This window comes from Cibotium barometz, chromosome 46 (assembly GCF_041138505.1).
Source record: "Cibotium barometz isolate CiBa-2024 chromosome 46, ASM4113850v1, whole genome shotgun sequence".
Taxonomy (NCBI): domain Eukaryota; kingdom Viridiplantae; phylum Streptophyta; class Polypodiopsida; order Cyatheales; family Cibotiaceae; genus Cibotium; species Cibotium barometz.
Genome location: NC_141091.1, coordinates 7,478,526 through 7,497,875, shown reverse-complemented (window position 1 = coordinate 7,497,875; position 19,350 = coordinate 7,478,526). Strand labels below are relative to the sequence as shown.

General features: G+C 44.3%; 1 protein-coding gene across 5 annotated transcripts in view; it reads right to left on the bottom strand.

Moving 5' to 3' along the window:
* Nucleotides 1–19,350, bottom strand: part of LOC147611834 (uncharacterized) — a 164,028-nt gene that overhangs the window by 12,236 nt on the left and 132,442 nt on the right. For all 5 annotated transcript variants that reach the window (XM_086783681.1, XM_086783682.1, XM_086783683.1 and 2 more), the window contains 4 exons: nucleotides 19,191–19,278; nucleotides 18,803–19,022; nucleotides 18,552–18,647; nucleotides 18,260–18,417 (listed from right to left, as the gene is read on the bottom strand). In XM_086783681.1, the coding sequence (XP_086639807.1) occupies nucleotides 18,260–18,417; nucleotides 18,552–18,647; nucleotides 18,803–19,022; nucleotides 19,191–19,278 (562 nt within the window). The remainder of the gene's footprint in view (nucleotides 1–18,259; nucleotides 18,418–18,551; nucleotides 18,648–18,802; nucleotides 19,023–19,190; nucleotides 19,279–19,350) is intronic.

Here is a 19,350-nt window from a genome sequence, read left to right as displayed (position 1 = left end):
CTTGGGTTTTTTTATGCATAAAACTTTCATATCTCCTATTTTTTGCAACATGTACAACACCCCCCCCCCACCCCCGTGTATGAAACGTTTCAAATGCGTCTGGGAAACACGTTTCATGAAACGCCTGACAACTATGTATGTGGTGAAGTGTCATTAATGTCAGGTGAATAAGGCTAAGCGTCTTAGAGCTGGCGGGTTGTTACATCTTCTAGAGATCCCTTTTGGGAAGTGGGAAAGTATTTCCATGGATTTTATTGTCGGGTTACCACGCACCAACAGAGGGCATCATGCTAGATGGTGGTCAAGAGACTAAGAAAGATGGCAAGGTTTTTATCTACAAGATCAACCATGCGAGCAACAAATTTGGCTGAACAATTTGTTGAGTAGTTGTTTAGATTGTATGGGTTACCTTGTGACATAGTGAATGATAGGGACTCGAAGTTTTCTAGACACTTCTAGCAGCTGGTTTTCCAGAAATTGGAGACTATGCTAAGTATGAGTTCCTTTGACCATCCTCACTCTGATGGGCAAACGGAGAGGGTGAATCAGGTTTTGAAGTGCATACGTCCAGAGGTGAGCCATTTGATTGGGAGAGATACATCTCAATGGCAAATTTTGCCTACAATAGTGATAAGCATTTGGCTACGGGTTACAGCCTGTTTATGTTAATGTACGCTAGATCTCTAGTAATTGTATCAGGACTTAAGGGTATAAAGATTGATGTGGCTAGAGATTTCTCAACAGATATGTAGGAGATGCTAGTCAACACACGAGAATCTATAAGAAGTGCTAAGAATAGAGCACTGTTTTCTGCTGATAGAGGAAGCATTCGCCTAGGGATTTTTATGAGGGAATGCTTGTTTATCAACAGATACCCAAGATTTCTGTGACGTTGCAGATCGAAAAGGTTGGGAAATTGTCCCCTAGGTATTGTGGACCTTATCGGATCTTGATAAGGATTGGTGAGGTGGGTCAAAAATTAGAATCGCCTCCTAATGTAAAAAAAGTTCATTCAGTTTTTCATGTGACTAGACTCGAGCAAAAACTGGGGGCTGAGGATAATGTAGTTACACCTCAAGAACTGGTAGAGGTTTATGGGTTATTGTGATTCATTTAGTCATTTAGTTGGCTCATGGTCTGTGCCTCAACCAGACTCCTGCCATGGACATGGCGGTTCACACGCGGTCTTGCCGAAGGTCCCTTGGGACAGGCTATGCTGGTATGGGGCGCCACGGTTGACTGGCTTGGCTTGTGGGGAGTGGAACCCCAACCCTAGCTCGGGAGTGATTCCTGATGAAATCTATGGTTGGGAGGTGAGTTTGCTTGCACCCTTCTATATGTACTAACCTTGTGTGCTTAGCTTGTATATCAGGTGGATCATGGTCCTATGGGGGCTTTACAGAGGGTGTGGATGATATCACTCCAAATCCTACCATGTACTGTGACTCCTAAACCAAAGTGTCCTCAATGGCCTCAGTGCATCTAGCCTTCCGAATGTGCCGGGTTGTAGTGCTAGCAATAATCTCCCATGCACTATCCAACCTGTAGGTGGAATGTATCCTCAATCCAACATGTCCTAAAGTTGGCACTGCCAAGAAACTCAAGGGAGCTAGGGGACATCCCTGTGGGAAATCCGAAAATGCACAAACATTCCCCGCATGCCAAAATTGTGCTATGGGCCTCCCTATATAGGCACAACCCCTCTGATCCAATCCTGGGAAAATCCCATGGTGCCATCGTGCGTTGGGCCCAAGAAGTCCCAATCCACTATGTGATATGCTTTTTCAAAGTCTAGCATCAACCTTTAATGGTGACAAACCACAGGCATCGGTTAGGCCTACATACAATCTCCATACGTTGTTTCAACAGACCGTTAGGTCTCGGAAGTGGCATGAGTCCTCAATAAGCTCGCTGTCAACGAGCAAGCACGAGTCCTCAAATCGTCCGCGGCTGAGGCAATGACCACCTAGGCCCTCTGTCGGCAAGGCAAGGATAGGGGGCACTAGTAGGGCCAGCCCAAAAGCTGATCCAGTGGCCTCCAGCATCAGCCAACATGCGTGCTGAGTGTAAGAGGAAAGCGGTTCTGGTCTTCTTCAATAGGATCAAAATAGCTGCTATATGGTAGGAAGAACTTCTTCCTCGGGCCCAATGGGTATGGGCCTCCCTTCAACACCTCTGAGGTTGCTTTCTTAGCATGGAAGTCCACTTGGAAGAAACCTCTCCCAAGCAGCCTCACATCTTTGAAATAGTGCGAAGTCGGAGGGAAACTTTGCAAGCACCCAATCATGGGCATGGAGACAGGATGGATGTGACGCAAAGATTTTGGCAATGAGAATCGTTTTGGTGTCTTTTTCAATCTCGGTGAAGAGGATTCCAAGCTCCGCTTTTGTAAAACTAATGGTTCGCCCGGCTGGGGGGATGATTAGCCATGATGTTAATCTGAGCGAGAAAAGGCCGACTTGAACACAAGGAAAACTCTTTCCCATGCTGAGGCTAAACAAGAAAAGGAGGGAGAAGGCCCAAAACCAAGGTCGAGTAGCAGGCCGAGGTAGGGCAGCAAGAAGGAAGAAAAGGCGGGCAGGGGGAAAAAGGTGCACCAGAGGGGGGCAATGACGGGCAGCAGAGGGGGAAGATGTCACGTCACACCCATGCCATGGCATGGCATAATCCTCAGCATGAACAACCTAATCCCTATTTAGGAAAACAGTTAGTACAACAGTTAAGGCTTAGCATCAGCATCATCATCATCATCATCAGCAACATCATCATCATCAGCAGTTTCATCATCATCATCAGCATCATGGAGGAGCATGAGTACCCAGTTGGCAGCCCCTAGACAGCAGTCCGGCAGCCAGCAAGGGACTCAGGCAACAGTCGGCCAAGTGCGCTAGTGTGAAGGCCAGCAAGTTTGGGCAAGCACTGAAGTAAGCACAGCAGTTAAGCAATATTTCATGAATATATATTGTCCAAAGCTGGCCCAAAGGAAATAAATATAAATATATTTATTCCTTTGGGAAAGTAAGCGCAGCAATTAAGGAATATATATATTTATGCGGGAGTGGGACCATGGCATCTTCTTTTCCTCTAGTACCACAGGTCTTACATGGCATCATGATGCTCCTCACTCGTTGAAATCACCTTACATATTGGGGTGATTCTATTCTTTTCCGGCTTATAGTTGTGATTGTTGTATGTTTTTTCATACTTAATAGAAGTCTCTTTCTTAAAAAAAAAAAAAAAAAAGCTGGCCCAACAACAGCAGCAGCGGGCCGACCAGCAACTCCAGCATATATATATAAGCATAATTCATCATTTGCATTCACGAATTCATTCATAACCATCATTTGAAGAAGTTAGAAGTTAGAAGTAGCATGTAGAAGGCCAGAGGTCCCCCCCTTGGGGTAGACCAAGGGTCTGGCAGATGTACAGACTTTTCACGTCACCTTTTTGTACAACAAAACCTGACACCAACTCTCTCTCTTCTTCTCTCTCCTTTGTCTTAATCATATTTAATCAGCATCTTGTTCTTAATCAGGCTTAGGGCTGTGGGTTAGAACAGTAAGGCTTCTGCGCATGCAACAGAAGAAGGTGCAGTAAAGGGGGAGAGGAGGTGTAACTATTTGGCCGTCCTAGCACTATTCACATGATGGAACCCTTGCTAGGACACTAGACTAGTGGAATAAGGCATGGGGACATAGACCATAAGGTTTGCACATGGAAAAGCACTAGTTTTGGTCAAAAAGCAAATAAAATCAAAAAGTCAAATTGAGTTGACTGTGAGCCAAAAGCAAGGCCCTAAAGCTAGAAAAGCAAAGCACAAAAGCATTTGGGAAAAGTTGGCCTTACTTGAATAATATTTTATTGTAAAAAGTAAAAAGAGGAAAGCAAAGTTTAAAAAAAGTAAAGCAAAAGCATGGCTAGCTTTTGGGCAAAAAGCAGGACTCCCTCTCAAGTACAATACAAGCATGAACCTCTCTCGATCATCATCAAAGCGTGGAGTTTATCGCCGCCACCTGCTGCTAATTAGAACGCCGACAACTTCCTGTGCCACGTCATCAACATCAGGCCGTACGCTGTTCGGATCCGTACAGTCGTACGAAACTGATATGCGTCTACTAATTTGTGCTGCCTGAAATTCTGCCATACTGCTGCCTGCGTTGATTGGCGTATGGAGTTGCGCCGATTGGCTGTTGCCGTATGGAACCGCGCCAACTAGACTGCTCCGCTTGTTGTTCTGCGCCGCCTGCCGTGCTGCAACGTGGGCTTGATCTGATCCATACACCTCTGTAGGGCCTCTTGGGGCTGCTTTCTACTCCGGTTTGGGCGACAAATCTACAGCTGATCATCATAAACTTTATCATCTACACTTATCACTTGTGTACCTCGATTACAAGGTTGGGCTTCATTGGATTTTGTACTAGCCCAGCGAGGGATCTTGTGGGCCATCCCCGTGGTTAACTCAACAACGGGATCTCGTGCCTCGACATCGACTATGACTTTGGTGTCTACATTGGCATATTTGTTTGCTTTTGTATTCACTGATGTATTGATCCTGGCTTGCGAGCCCGTGGATTGTTCCAGAATAGATTCCTTACAAGGGGGCGAGGCCTGTTCCCCACTTAGTGTGTGTGTCCAATGCAAAGTTCTTTAAACCCTACTCTCTCCCTCTCTCTATCTTCTCCATTTTTCTACCTCTTGGATATGTGGTGGAATCTCTCATAGCACGCCCCACTAGGTTTACAGTGGTATAAGACAGGGCAAGATTTCTCTTGAGAAATCTTTCTTGGGGTGACACAGCCGTGTTGAGAGTAGAGGGTAACCAAGGGCCTAATGGAGGGAACAACTTTGAGGCTGATCCAGGACTTCAAGACGGGAACAAATATGATGTCAACCAAGGTCGTTGATTCACTACTCATGAGACCACGACTGTGTAGTCAAAAGAGTACAATGATTTTCAGCAATTCAGGCGTTTGCTCAGGGATGAAGAATTTCTTGCTTGGAGAGCCAAAAGGAAACAGGACAAAAGAAGGGCTCAAATGTTTGAGGGCTTCGTCAAGGATAGAACCACCCAAGCCAAAGTCATGCCAAAGGAATCACTGTTGCAAAAGGATCTAGAGCCACCAGGTCTATTTCCCGCAGAGGAGATAGGGAGGCTATTCCTAGGCCTAGTCTCTCGGATGCAGCCTCTTCGGGACAAGCAAGAGAAACGAAGGCGAAGGAGCCTACAACAACCGGCCAAGTGGACTTCAAGCTAGGAGAGAAGAGTGTCAAGTTCAATGCTTTCTATGGTAAGCGGGATACACAAAAAGCTTCATCTTTTATTAAGCAATTAGATGCTGCTTTTGGAGGAGAGGACTTCTCCAAAAGGTGCAAGCTTTGCATGGTTCACATGCACTTCAAGGATGACGCCTTGAATTGGTGGCTAAAGGTGGTACAAGAAGAAACTAAGCCGAAGACATGGACCAAACAAATTCAAGGTTATGTTCAACAAGAAGTTTATACCCATAACCTTTGAAGCGGGTGTGCAAAAAGAGTAGGATGAGGTAAAGCAGAAAGTCGGTGAGAATGTGGCATGTGGCAACTTATCTTAATAATTTTTCAGCCGTTTCATTGAAGTTTACTACTTACAATCCTATTCCACCGCAATGGAAATGCATAAGTTTGTGAATGGATTGCAAGTTTCAACCTAAGCTTATGCAAGCAGTGTATATGCCTGGTCTGAAATCTTTGGAGAAAGCCCAAGACAAAGCTTTGCAAGCTGAGCCTTTGCACATGCCTTGGATGGGAACGAGACGAAGAATGACACCGGGATCCATCTCAAAAGAAGAAGTTTAGAGTTGGATCCCAATCGAGAACCGAGCCTCAAGAGAAGAAGGATAGGAGTGGGGAAAAACCTCCACTCTTTCAAAGGAGATTGTCCCACAAGCAACTTCAAGAATATGTCAAGGAAGGGAAGTGTTTTCTGTCATGTGCACAGTGTGTATCTACCGTGTGCTATACGCATGCAAGACTAGTTTCGAGGCTTGGGGAAGCTTGGAACTAGGCAGGCTGATTGACGAGCTGAGTTAGGGATATACTAACGGGCGGGCACCCAAGTATGGACGGGTGGGCGGCCAAGTGTGGATGCCCGATGACCGGCCAAGAGCCTATAAAAGGGTGGCCAAGGTTAGTTATTGTATCATAGAGAGTCTCGCGAGTTTGTGAGAGCTCTATGGTCTTGGAGCCTGGATCTAGTGCAGACGTGCACCTGCTTTGTGCAGCCGAGGCCGACAGCAATCTCGAGGCCCGCGAGGGCAGCTTCGTGGCGGTACGGGACGTCGCGAGGAGGAGATTGGTCGGTACGTCATCCTAGTTAGCTCAGCTCGTGGCTCGGTGGGGACAGCCAAGCTTGTTTGTTTGTTTGTTTGCAGGATTCGAGTTTCAAACCAAGATTGATCACGAGGGGATCCGTGGGGATTTGACAGTGGTATCAGAGCATACCTCGTGAACGAGCAAGTCGGTAGGTAGAGAAGAAGAGGTCGAAGAACGGTATGTGTTAAAAAACTTGCTGTTTTTTCTCTGCATACTGCAGATTTCAGAAATAGTATGTGTTTTTTCTTCATCAAAGACACCCATGTTGATGGGGGGGATGGTAGTTAAGTAGGGTCTTTTTTGCTTTGCAAGGAAGAGGTGAATCGTTGTGCAGTTGCATGACTGTAGAGAGAGGAAAAAGAAAAAAAAACAAGTTTGCTTTTCTGGTTCGAACGGGGGGGGGGGAGAGAGCGTTTGTTGACGTGGCAGGCGGGCAGGTGCGTTGCAGGCGGGCAGGTGCGTAACCAGGCGGCCTAGGCCTGCAGGCAGCCAGGCTGCCAAGCTTGCCAAGCCAGGCGGCTTGCGCAGCCACCCCAGGCCGGCCAGGCCTGCGTAGCCAGCCCAAGCCGGCGCCCAAGCCACGCAAGACCGGCGCACAGGCCAAGCAAGGCGAGCGCCCAGGCCACGTGGCCCTGTGGCCAAGCGTATGCGCAACCTACGTGTGCGCACAAGCGCTGGCCGGAACGCAGGCGGGTACACATGTGTGGCGGCGCAAGCGTAAACCTGATGTCAGCACTGGCGCCGGCAGCTCACCGACGAGCTAATCCAGGAGGGAAGCGGGAAAAAAAAAACACAAGGAAAGCATTCGGTTTTTTTTAGTGCTTTCGTTTTTTTTTTGGGAGTTTCAATTTTTTTTAAAAAGTCCTCTCCTCTCCAAGGTTTCAAGGTGTTTATTTATTTTTTTAAGAAAATAGAATATATATATCCATATATATATATATATTATGGATATATATATATATATATATATATATATTATGGATATATATATATATATATATATATATATATATATATATATATATATATATATATGAAAAAAAAAACACAAAAGCAAAGCAAAAGCTAAGCCTAGCTTTTCGAGATTTTTTAGCTTTTGGGAAACCTTTATAAACCCCCTCAAGTGGGCTTCTTGCCACACATCTCTCAGGTTCTCAAGTTTTCAAGCTCTCAAGCTCTCAAGTTCGCTCGCACTTCTGTTGTGCAAAGATCGAATTCTCTCTCCACGTACCCTCTTCACGATGTCGACCCAAGAATCAGAGTTGGAGCCCCTTGTGGAACGCGAAGGCTTGCCGGCTACGGAAGGTACCGATGCCGATCTTTTTGACGATTTTGAGTCAAAATCAGATTTCCAAGAGTTCAAAGTAGCTCTCAAAGCTTCTTTGACGGAACGTCAGGCACAAATCGCAGCCCAGATGCAAGCTTTGCAGAACTCCATCGCTCTATTGACCACTACCCTCTCTACTTTCTCGGGTATGGATACCTTGGCTTCAGCTTTAGGCCCCAATATTACTCCGGAACCGTTCGGGGGCGAGCAAAAGCAGCGAACCAAGGAGATCGTGGACACTTGGCTACATAAGTGGCAAGTTCACTTTCAGTTTCATCCATATGATGATGGAAAGAAGATCCAATTAGTAGCAGGTTTCTTGTCTAGCAAAGCTTTGCTTTGGTGGAAGGAACTCAACCCTAAGCCAACGACTTGGGCACAATTTGAAGACGTACTTCTAGAGGTAGACCTCATAAGTGAGGTGCTGCGAGGTCATGGTCAAAGCTGAAAACCGGGCAACAACATCGTAATCATCCTCTTTCTTGAGGAATTCACATCCTTGAAATATTCATCGTTAGCATAAAGATCTTTTATCAAAGTAAAATCCATATGATAACCCATAGACACCGCATGGTTCATGGGTCTCCGAGATAATGCATCTACTACCTTGTTGTCTTTTCCAGGAGTATGCATAATTTGGAAATGAAATTGGGCCAAATAATTAGTCCATCTCATATGCATCTTAGGTTGAGACATGAAGTACCTAAGATTTTGATGATTTGTCTTGATAACAAACTCAACACCCATAAGATAATACTTTCAAATCTTCAATGCATGAACGATAGCCATCAACTCTTTCTCATACATGGGTGTTGTCTTTTCGGCTCCTTGAAGTCTTCGACTTTCATAGGCTACATACAGTATGGCCCTCTTGGTTCAAGATTGCTCCAATGCATTCTCCTGACGCATCACATTCAACCACAAAAGGCTTTGAAAAAGCTGGACTACTCAACATCGGTCCTTTGCTAGCATAAAATTTCAATTCTTCAAAGGATTCTTTTTTAGCTTTGGTCCAGCGAAATCCCACGGCTTTCTTTGTCAAATGATGCAATGGACTAGCCACCACTTGATGAACTCCCTGTAATAAGAGCATAAGCCAAGGAAACTTCAAACGGCATACACACTAGTCAACTTTGGCCATTCCATAATAGCCTTGACCTTGTCAGGATCCATCTTGACTCTTTCCTTGGATACTATGTGGCGCAAGTAGTGAATTTCTGACAAAAAGAACTCACTCTTCTTGCCATTCACATACAACTTGTGCTTCCGCAGTTCTTGAAACACAATATCCAAGTTCTTTTGAATGCTTTTTCTCTTCTTCTTTTTTCTAGAAAGAGACTTCTATTAAGTATGAGAAAGACATACAACAATCACAGCTATAACCCAGAAAAGAGAGAATCACCCCAATATGTAAGGTGATTACAACCACTGAGTAGCATCATGATGCCAAGAGTCAACCAACTCCTCTTGACTACGAAGAGGCAACCTCAACCCATAAATACCAGCCCTGGAGCAAAGAAAGATGCTCATGGCCTCTACAACTATGATATATAATAATGGGGCTAAAGGGCAACCCTAACGTACTAAGCGAGAAATCTGAAACCGCTCTCCTCTATCACCACAAGCGAGCACACTAATGTGGGCATCACGATACATGCATGAAACTCCCTTGATCCATCTCTGAGAGAAGCCCATATGGCTAAGAGTACCCTCAAGGAAGTCCCAATCCACTCTATCGTAGGCCTTTTCAAAATCCAAGAGCAGAATGGCTAACGGATGATTGCTCGCTTTAGCCCATTCGACGGCTGTCGACCTTGGCTGCACAAAGCAGGTGCACGTCTGCACTAGAACCAGGCTCCAAGACCATAGAGAGTCTCGCGAGTTTGTGAGAGCTCTATGGTCTTGGAGCCTGGATCTTCTACTAAAATGGACCAAAATAACTATCAGTCCTGCAAAGCCCTCTCAATGATTGAAATAAGTCAGTAGAAATCTCGGTGAACGACAAAGAATTCACCTCTCTAATTCGACTAAGCGCATCTGCAATACTATTCATGGACCCTTTCCAATAACGGATCTCAAAATCAAAATCTTGCATTAACTCTGCCCAACGAGCTTTCCTTCCTCTCAAATCATCCGCATCACACACATACTTGATTGACTGATGATCAGTCAATACCACAAACTTGGAGCCATATAAATAATGTCTCCAAACCTTGAGAGCATGAATCACAGCATAAAGCTCCTTCTCAAGGGTTGGCCAACGAGATTGAGTGTCGTCTAGCTTTTTACTTTCAAAAGCAACCGGTCTACCATCTTGAAATAAAGCAGCCCCAATAGCATAGTCACTGGCATCAGTCTCAAGAACATAAGGCCGACTAGGATCAGGTAATGCTAAGATAGGTACTTCCTTGACTTTATCTTTCAAAAGTCTGAAGGCCATATCCAAATCGTTCTTCCAAGTGATAGGCTGATTTGACTTACGTCCACGACCTTTCAATAAGTCGGTCATCAGTAGTGTGAGCTGAGAGTACTCCCGTACAAATTTTCGAAGAAAAACAACAAAACCGAGAAAAGAACGAAGTTGTTTCACTGTTCGTGGTATAGGCCAGTCCAAAACCTTTTGAACTCGGTCATAGTCAATGCTCAATCCATCTCTAGTGATCTTGTGTCCCAAGTAAATGATGTCGATCATAAAGAACTTACATTTACTTAACTTAGCATATAGTCGATTCTGTCTCAAAATAGATGAGGCAATCGTGAGGTGTCTGACATGATCCTCAAGAGTACGGCCATATATCAAAATATCGTCCAAGAACACCACCACAAATTTTCCCAAATGTTCACGAAAAAGATCGTTCATCATTTGCTGGAAAGTGGCTGGAGCATTGGTTAACCCAAAAGGTAATACGAGAAACTCGTAATGGCCATACCTAGTCCGAAAGGCGGTTCTTTCCACGTGCCTTTCATGAATACGTATCTGGTGATAGCCAATACGTAAATCTATCTTCGTGAAATATTTCGCTCCTGCTAACCGATCAATCAGGTCATCTGATCTAGGGAGAGGATAACGGTTCTTAATGGTCAGCTTGTTCAATCTCTTGTAATCTATACACATTCTCCAAGTATTGTCCTTCTTTCTCCTAAGCAACACAGGTGCACCCCAAGGTGATTTCCTTGGACGGATCTGGCCCATCCTCAAATAATCTTCGAGTTGTTTAGCCAACTCATCTTCCTCGGCTTGGCTCATCCTATAAGGTGGAATACTGACAGGATGAGCACCAGGGATCAAGTCAATACGATGATCTACTGCCCGTTCAGGTGGTAAACCCGATGGCAGTTCCTTAGGAAATACATCTTGAAATGAATCAACTATCTTCTGTAATTCTTTGCTTTCAAATACACTTAATTCATTCACATCCATGGAAGGGATGAGAAAAGAAGAAAGTGGAATCAATACACAATGGAAAGCGGTATACAAAGAAGAATCCATTATATTTCCAATTTCAATTGTATTTACAAGAGGTCCCTGAGAGGGATGGATACAATCACCTAAAATACTATACTTGGTGTCCCTATGCTGAAAAGAAAAAATACGACTAGACCAATCTATTTGGACGTCAAGAGTCTTAAACCACTCAATCCCTAATAACAAGTCTACATTTTCCAGATGCATAACATAGCATTCCAGAGTATCTTTGTAGTCCTGAATCTGGATTGGAAGCATCTCCACCTTGCGATCCCAAACTTGCCTTCCCGCAGATAGGCGTACCTCATAGGTATGGTCGCTGAGTGTCGTATCAAGACTCAATTTCTGCACAAGTTTGTAGTTAACAAAGTTATGCGAATTGCCAGGGTCTAAAAGAATGTGAATCTTATGGCCATTCACTTCTCCATAAACTCGGAGAAGATCATGCAAGCCAAATACCTTAGAATTGAACAAACAATCAGAACAAGTACTAGGGCGAGAAAGTACAGTAATTGACGTACCTGTCAAAGACAACTGGTTAGCTGCCTTTGGCTTGGGTCCTGCGTTTGACTTGGTACCCTTTTGCTTTGGGCACTCGTTACGCATGCGTCCCTTTTCTTCGCAGATAAAACAACGTCCTTCCTTCTTGAGCTTCAAAGCCCTAAGAAGTCGTTTCTTCTTCGCTGGTGTCGAACTTGAATTCTTCGAAGGTTGGTCCGAGGACTTTCCCTCTGTCGTGTTAGCCATAGGTGCGGAGAACTTTCTTTTATGCTTGTTCCCCTGCTCGGTAACGGGTTTTGACTTGGAAGAGACCATCGTATCATCATAGATACGACCTGAATGGATGGCCTCGTCCAAAGTTTTACATTTGTTATTTTTAACGTGTAATCGGTACGAGTCGGGTAAACCAGCTACGAAAAACCCCAAAAGAGTAGTGTGATCCATCTTTGTAGCTTTCATCTGCAAGTCACGAATGGAATGGAGGTTTCGTGACCTCCTATGTCATCAAGGAGGGTTTCCTTATGATGCAAACTTGGTTATGTGTGACAAAGGATTTGAGGCCAAAAGTGAGGAAAGAATGCCATGCTCCACCTAACATGGGACATTCAGGAATCTTGATTATAACTCAAGCTTTGGAGAGCTACTCTTATCGGCCCAGCATGTGAAAGGACATTGAGCAATATGCTCGAGAATCTTTGGTTTGTTAGAAGGTCAAATTTATTTTGACAAAAGCCCACAGGATTATTACAACCATTGTCGATTCCAAATGTTCCATGGGAGAGTATTGCTATGGATTTTATCTTTGGACTACCAAAGTCGGGAAATGGGAATGATGATATATGGACTATTATTGATAGATTCAATAAGCAAACCCACGTCATTCCAGTGAAGAAGACCATTCGCACAGAGCATATGGCGAGATTGTTTATTCAACAGATTTTCGAGCACCATGGATTGGCTAAGTCCATTGTGGGAGATAGAGATCCTCGGACTAACAGTTTCTTTTAAAGAGCTCTTTTCGACAATATGGGGACAAAGCTGAATTTCCCTTCGGCTTATCATCCTCAAACCGATGGACAAAGTGAGATTACAAACCACAGTATCTTGGATACGATAAAGTGTTATGCTCTCAAAGAAAAGGATCAATGGGAGAAGTATTTGCCTCTGGTTGAGTATGCTTAAAACAACATCATTCATTCATCTACAGGCAAAGCTCCTTTTGAGATTATCTATGGCAAACCATTGTTGTTGCCCGTGCTTAGAACCAAGGAAGAGATCTTCCATGCAGACAAGTTTGTTCGAGACTTAGATACAACTTTTACACAGGTTCAAAAGGCTATTGAGACATCTCAAGCCAAGCAAAAGAAAGTTGCGGATAAGCATAGAAGGAAGGTCTCATTTGAAGAAGGGAATCGGGTCTTGTTGAGATTTGAGAAAGAAAGACTAAGAAAGTCTAAAACCAAGGAGCAAAGGACCCAAAGCTTGCTCCTGGGTATTATGGACCTTTTCAGATTACAAAGAAGATCAACGATGTATGTTATCAGGTGGACCTTCGAGAGCATTGGAGGATACATAATGCCTTTTTTTTTTCTTTCTTTCCAGAAGAGACTTCTATTAAGTATGAGAAAAACATACAACAATCACAGCTATAAGCCGGAAGAGAATAGAATCACCCCAACATGTAAGGTGATTTCAACCACTGAGGAGCATCATGATGCCATGTAAGACCTGTGGTACTAGAGGAAAAGAAGATGCCATGGTCCCATTCTCGCATAAATATCACACGCTTCGTCTACGCAAAACGAGAGGGCCCCTGAATGCGAGCCCAAGTAGCCATAAGAGTGTGGATGATATCACCCCATATAGTACTAATGCACTGAGACCCAAAAATCTGGACACCTTCAATAGCCTCCGTGCATCTAGCTCTTCAAGTAGCCATAAGAGTGTGGATGGTATCACCCCATATAGTACTAATGCACTGAGACCCAAAAATCTGGACACCTTTAATAGCCTCCGTGCATCTAGCTCTCCAAATCTGCCATGCTGTAATACTGGCAATAATCTCCCAAGTGGTGTCAATTCTCTGTCTAGGGGGTGTATAATCAGAGTGAGGGAACATCCTGCAATAAACCATGCTGGGCAATACCTCTACGAATGAAAAAAACAGAATCTGTACCACTACCCTCATAAAAAGTTGCCGACCAGACTGGGAGAGCCAAGCAACTGCCCCCCAAGTCACATGCATGGCTCGGCCACTCAATTTGCCCATAAGTTGGGCTACAGGACCCCAAATATGTTGTGCAATGCTGCATCCTCATAGACAATGTTATACGGACTCAGAATCTGCCACACATCTAGGACAGGAAGGTGCTACACTGAAAACTGATCTCCACTGATTGGTGGGGAGACCACCATGTAAGAATAACCAAAAGAAATGAGAGATCTGGCTCCTTCTGTATGAGTGCCAAAGTCTATGCCAATATTTGTGCTATATCACTGGAGAAATACCATAGCTCTCCCAATGAGGCCTGAGAGTAAGGATCCTATGCATCTGTCGAGTGAGGAGAAGCCTGGCATTCCGAACAGTGAAAGTGAAAAAAGCAAGGCTTTTCAAAGGATCGAAGGTATCAATCCACTCCCACTCTCTTGGATCCCACTGAAGATATCTGATAGGACTGCCACACCATATAGCCACAAACACCAAGAGCCATGAGTCACTATCTGAGGAGAAGGGTCAATGAACCAATGCTTCCCCGAGCGACCAACAATCCTCACTGGACTAAGCCTAGTATTTGGTATGATCTCCTCCATACTACATCTCCTCAATCTCCCACCAGGCATGATAGAATAAATGAGGAAATCTGTATCCTCCTGGCCTGGGAGAGCAATGACCTGCACAGGTATGCCTATCCTCGAAAAAACTCCCAGCCAGCTCGGATGATAGTCTCCGTGAAAGATCCCAGAAAGCCACTCATGTGGAATAGCTGCATCAATCTGATCAATACGAATGCGAGAGCCCCTAAGATGCTGAGTGGATGCAACTCTCCGATCCTCCGGAAGACTCTTAAAGGTCTTCCAAGCAAGAATTGTGTATGCGCATCTCTCCCATCCTGACCATTGCATATAACGAGATGCACCAAGTGGCCGACCAGCCTCATCCCTAATGAACTCGTTCCACATAATAGGTTGTCAGTCAGCCTCGTCCAAAGACCTAGGAAGCCTTTGTCGCAAAAAATATCTCATGCTTCTCCATGCTCTGACAATGGCTGCAATAAGAGGCGAATGTGGTGCCCTCATATCAGTCTCTGTGAACAAAAAACGTGTGTTGGGCATCCAGTCTCTCCCGACCCTGGGTGTACATTTGAAAATTTGAGACGAGAAAAAATCCTTCCAAGGCTCAGAGCCTGGTAGAAAACCTCTGACCACAAGTTTGCAAAGCAACGCCCTGCACTGAACATCCAAATCGATAATATTCAAGCCCCCCTCTCTTTTGGGCTGAATAACTGTGAGCCAAGCTACCTTGGCACGAGTGTCTGAGGTGCCATCCAAGCCCGACTAGAGAAAATTGCAGATTAATCTCTGCAATTGGCCAATGCACGCACGAGAGAAGCACCAACAAGAGGCAATAAACCAAGCTAAGGCAAGCAATACCTGATTAGCCACCAAAGCTCTGGAGGCTAAATCTAATCTCCTGGAGCTCCAATGGAGGAGCTTCTTCCGGACACTCATAAGTACCGGAGAAAACTGCTGTGCAGGAGAAATATCAATCCCAACTTGGCATCCCAAATATCTAGCAGTGCATCCTCTGCTGATCCAAATAAAACCAACCTTTGCACCCCAATCAACTCTCGGTGAGAATCACTAACCCAAAAACCAACAGATTTGTGCCAATTAATGAGTGCTCCTGCAATGGATTCCATAGGAGTACTTCAAGGACTATTCAGAGATACTTCGAGCTTATGAGGAAGCAACTACAGACATAGACATCTTGAGAACAAGAAAGATTTAAGAGGGAGGGATTGTATCTCAAGCCCTCTTCATTGTATATACATTGGAGTGTAATTGATCATTATTTTGCTTATGTAATGGTTAATTGGACATGCTCTAGTTTGGGTCGACCAGATGACCCAAGGAGCGAGATTTGTATTTGGGTGGCAGCGATGACAAATGACCCAAGGAGCGAGATTTGTATTTGGGTGGCAGCGATGACAAATGACCCATTGGGCGGCCTTTGTGCAAGATGCCCTCAATTTCACAGTCGGACGGTCATAGTGACAGGATGGCCCAGATAGCTGTGTTGGATTTTATAGTTGGGCAGTCAGTGCGACCAGATGGCCCAAATGACTATTCGACAGCAGTCGGGCGGTCCGAGAGACCAGGAGGCCCAAATAACTGTATTGATGAACACTCAGGTGATCATAGTGACCAGATGGCCCACGTGTGGTTTTGATTGACTGAGCAGTTTCCTTGGGAGCCAGATAGCTCACGAGTGGTTTCCGATAAGAGAAAATGCTCGACCATGACAAGACATTCTATGAACAGGAGGATCTTTACATATGCATTGCATACTGATGTATGTTTGACTTTCTTTGACTCTTGTGTGCTATTTTTCATGTGTGGACAATGCTTCGATTTATGGCATGTGATAGTCCACTCGGCTGTAGACTACCTGGCCAAAACCTGGAATACCTAGTAGACATGAATGATGCATACTTGTTTGTTGACTACATTCTGTCTAAATTTTGAAGGAGGTAAGTATCGATTTCTTTTATCTAACACATCTGACAGGTAATGAAGAAAAACCATCAACAAGAAGCCATTAGTCAAAGATAAGATATTGAGATATTGCTAGGATGAGCAAATGACATCACAGATATGGGGGGTGTCCAAATACACAAGCTCACCAAATGGGAATAGTACTTGGAACATATGGATATGCTTGGTACACTTGTACTCTTATATCCCAGTTGAGAACAACTGTGATATAAGAGGGAGGGAATGTAGCTATTTGGCCTTCCTAGCACTATTCACATGATGAACCATTGCCAGGACACTAGACTGGAGGAAGAAGCAATGGGGACACGGACCATAAGGTTTGCACATGGAAAAGCACAAGTTTTGGTCAAAAAGCAGAGAAAAGCAAAAGTCAAACTGAGTTGACCGCCGCGAGGCAAGAGCATCACTGGCAAGAGGAGATTGAGTAGGACTGAAAAGCAAAAGCTGCGTTTTCAAAAAGCAACTCTAGGGCCAAAAAGCAAGGTCCTAAAGCTAGCAAAGCAAAGCACAAAGAAACTTGGGAAAAGCATTTTATTGTAAAAAGTAAAAAAAGGAAAGCAAAGTAAAAAAAGCAAAGCAAAAGCATGGCTAGCTTTTGGGTAAAAAGGAGGACCCCCCAAGTATAAAACAAGCGTGAACCTCTCTTGATCATCATCAAAGCGTGGAGTTCATCATCGCTGCCTGTTGCTAATCAGACCACCGATGACTTCCTATGCCACGTCAACATCATTAGGCTGTACGCTGTACGGATCCGTACAGCCGTATGCAACTGATCTGCGCCCGCTACTATCTGCGCCTGCCGATCTGCACCTGTTGATCTGCATCGCCTGGAATTATGCCGTACTTCAAGAAGCCTGCGCTGATTGGACTGCTGCCATACGGAACTGGGCTGACTGGACTGCTGCGTACCGAACTGCGTGGACTGGATTGCTGCCACTGCTATCTACGCAGACTGGAACTGTTGCCGTACTGTTGAACTATTGCTGTACAACTGTTGCCACTTCCTGTTCTGCATCGGCTGCCGTGCTACCACGTGGACTTGATCCGGTCCATTCACCTCTGTACGGCCTCATGGGGCTGTTTTCTACTCCAGTTTAAATCTACAGCTGATCATCATAAACTTCATCATCCACACTTATCACTTGTGTACCTCGATTACAAGCTTGGGGTTCGTTGGATTTTGTACTAGACCGGTGAGGGATCTTGTGGGCCATCCCTGTGGTGTGCTCGACAACGGGATCTTGTGCCTCGATGTCGACTACGGCATTGGTTTCTACATCGGCATATTTGTTTTCTTTTGTATTCATTGATGTATTGATCCTGGCTTGCGAGCCCTTGGATTGTTCCTAAATAAATTCTGAAAGGGGGCTGTCTTGTGCAAAGTTCTCTCAAACCTACTCTCTCCCTCTCTCTATCTTCTCTATTTTTCTATCTCTCGGATACGTGGTGGAATCTGTCAAAGCACGCCCCGCTGGGTTTACAGGAGCAGGAGGGGGGAAAGGCAGGCAGAACAGGGTGAAGCAGGGGCTTACAGAGGATTGAGGAAGGCGGGCAGCAGAGGACGGAAGAGGCGGGCAGAGCAGGGCAAAGCAGGGCGCACACACATTCCTTTGAAGCTATGGGACTGTGTTATTTGTGGTGATGTTTGTAATATTACAAATGGAAGAATCTGTGATACTTGTCAACAAAAAAACTAAAAAAGAAGCATAAAAATAAATTTAGAATTTAAAAACTTTGAGGAGCAGTCTCAAAAACTACAATTATTTTTTCTGTTCAACTTGACAGACCTTATTGATAACAAAGCAAGTAAATGATTAAATAATCTGAAGTTAACTTACTTGCTCTTTTCCCTGGCCATATGTTGCTTTGATTTCATCAACGGTGCGAGCACGTTGTACAGGTGACAAATCTGCATCAGGATTCTGTAATTCATTAACAAAATCAAGTCTCTGAGGTTTTTCCTTGCTTGGATCAGGCTTTCGTAGTTTCTCCTTGACTGCATTAACATCCATGTTCCAAGTACCTTGTAAGCTGGTTTACATCGTAATATAAGAGATTGTATGCCACACTCTACTGAGATACATTTGTTCTGCAAAATTTGCTACTTCTCCTGTCAGTTACTTTTCTTGCCTTTAAAATTTTGTTTGACTTTACTCCTCAAGTTACGGTGATTTGGAGTTTTGGTGCCATCCTTCGGAGAATCTTCATCTTCGACTTCAATATCATCTGGAATACACACAAAGCCTAACCTAAAGTGATCTCATACAAGCTCTCTTCAACTAAGCTGATAATATAAATGTTGATGTGCATGAGTTTGAGCAGTGTTTACAAGAGTGTAACTACATTAGCTAGTGCATCAGCATGGCAAGCAAGCCGCTCACCTATATCAAGACTGTTACTGCTTATTTCATGGATTGATGAACAATCCGAGTGGGACTCATCATAGGAGTGATGGGATGACTGAAGGGATGGTGATGATCTGGAACTCCTTCCTGTAAAAAGCTGGTTGAGATCCAACACATTTTGACTTGTTGGTTCATTTCCTTTATCAGAGACTTTTAAGAGGACTTTTTTTGCTTTCAGTAGTCTCCCAAAAGGTTTCTGAATCCAAGGACAAGCAAAAAAAAGTAACCCCCTTTTTTCATGACTTCAGAAAATCGCAAATTGCAATCAGGTGTACTTACAAAAGCAGGTGTACACCTAAACATCCAATTCAAAGTTACAACTACCATGTGTATCATCCAGATTAACTGCCTCAGCAGAGCAAACCTTTTTCTTTTTGTTGCGGTCAATCTCCATTATGTTCTCTGTCACTGTCGTCACGACTTTTGGACTGGTTGGAGACAATCTTGGAAACCTGCAGACAAGGTTATAAACAGTCACCAGGAAAGTACTTTAAGATTCTAGAATAAAAGTTTTGACGAATTAC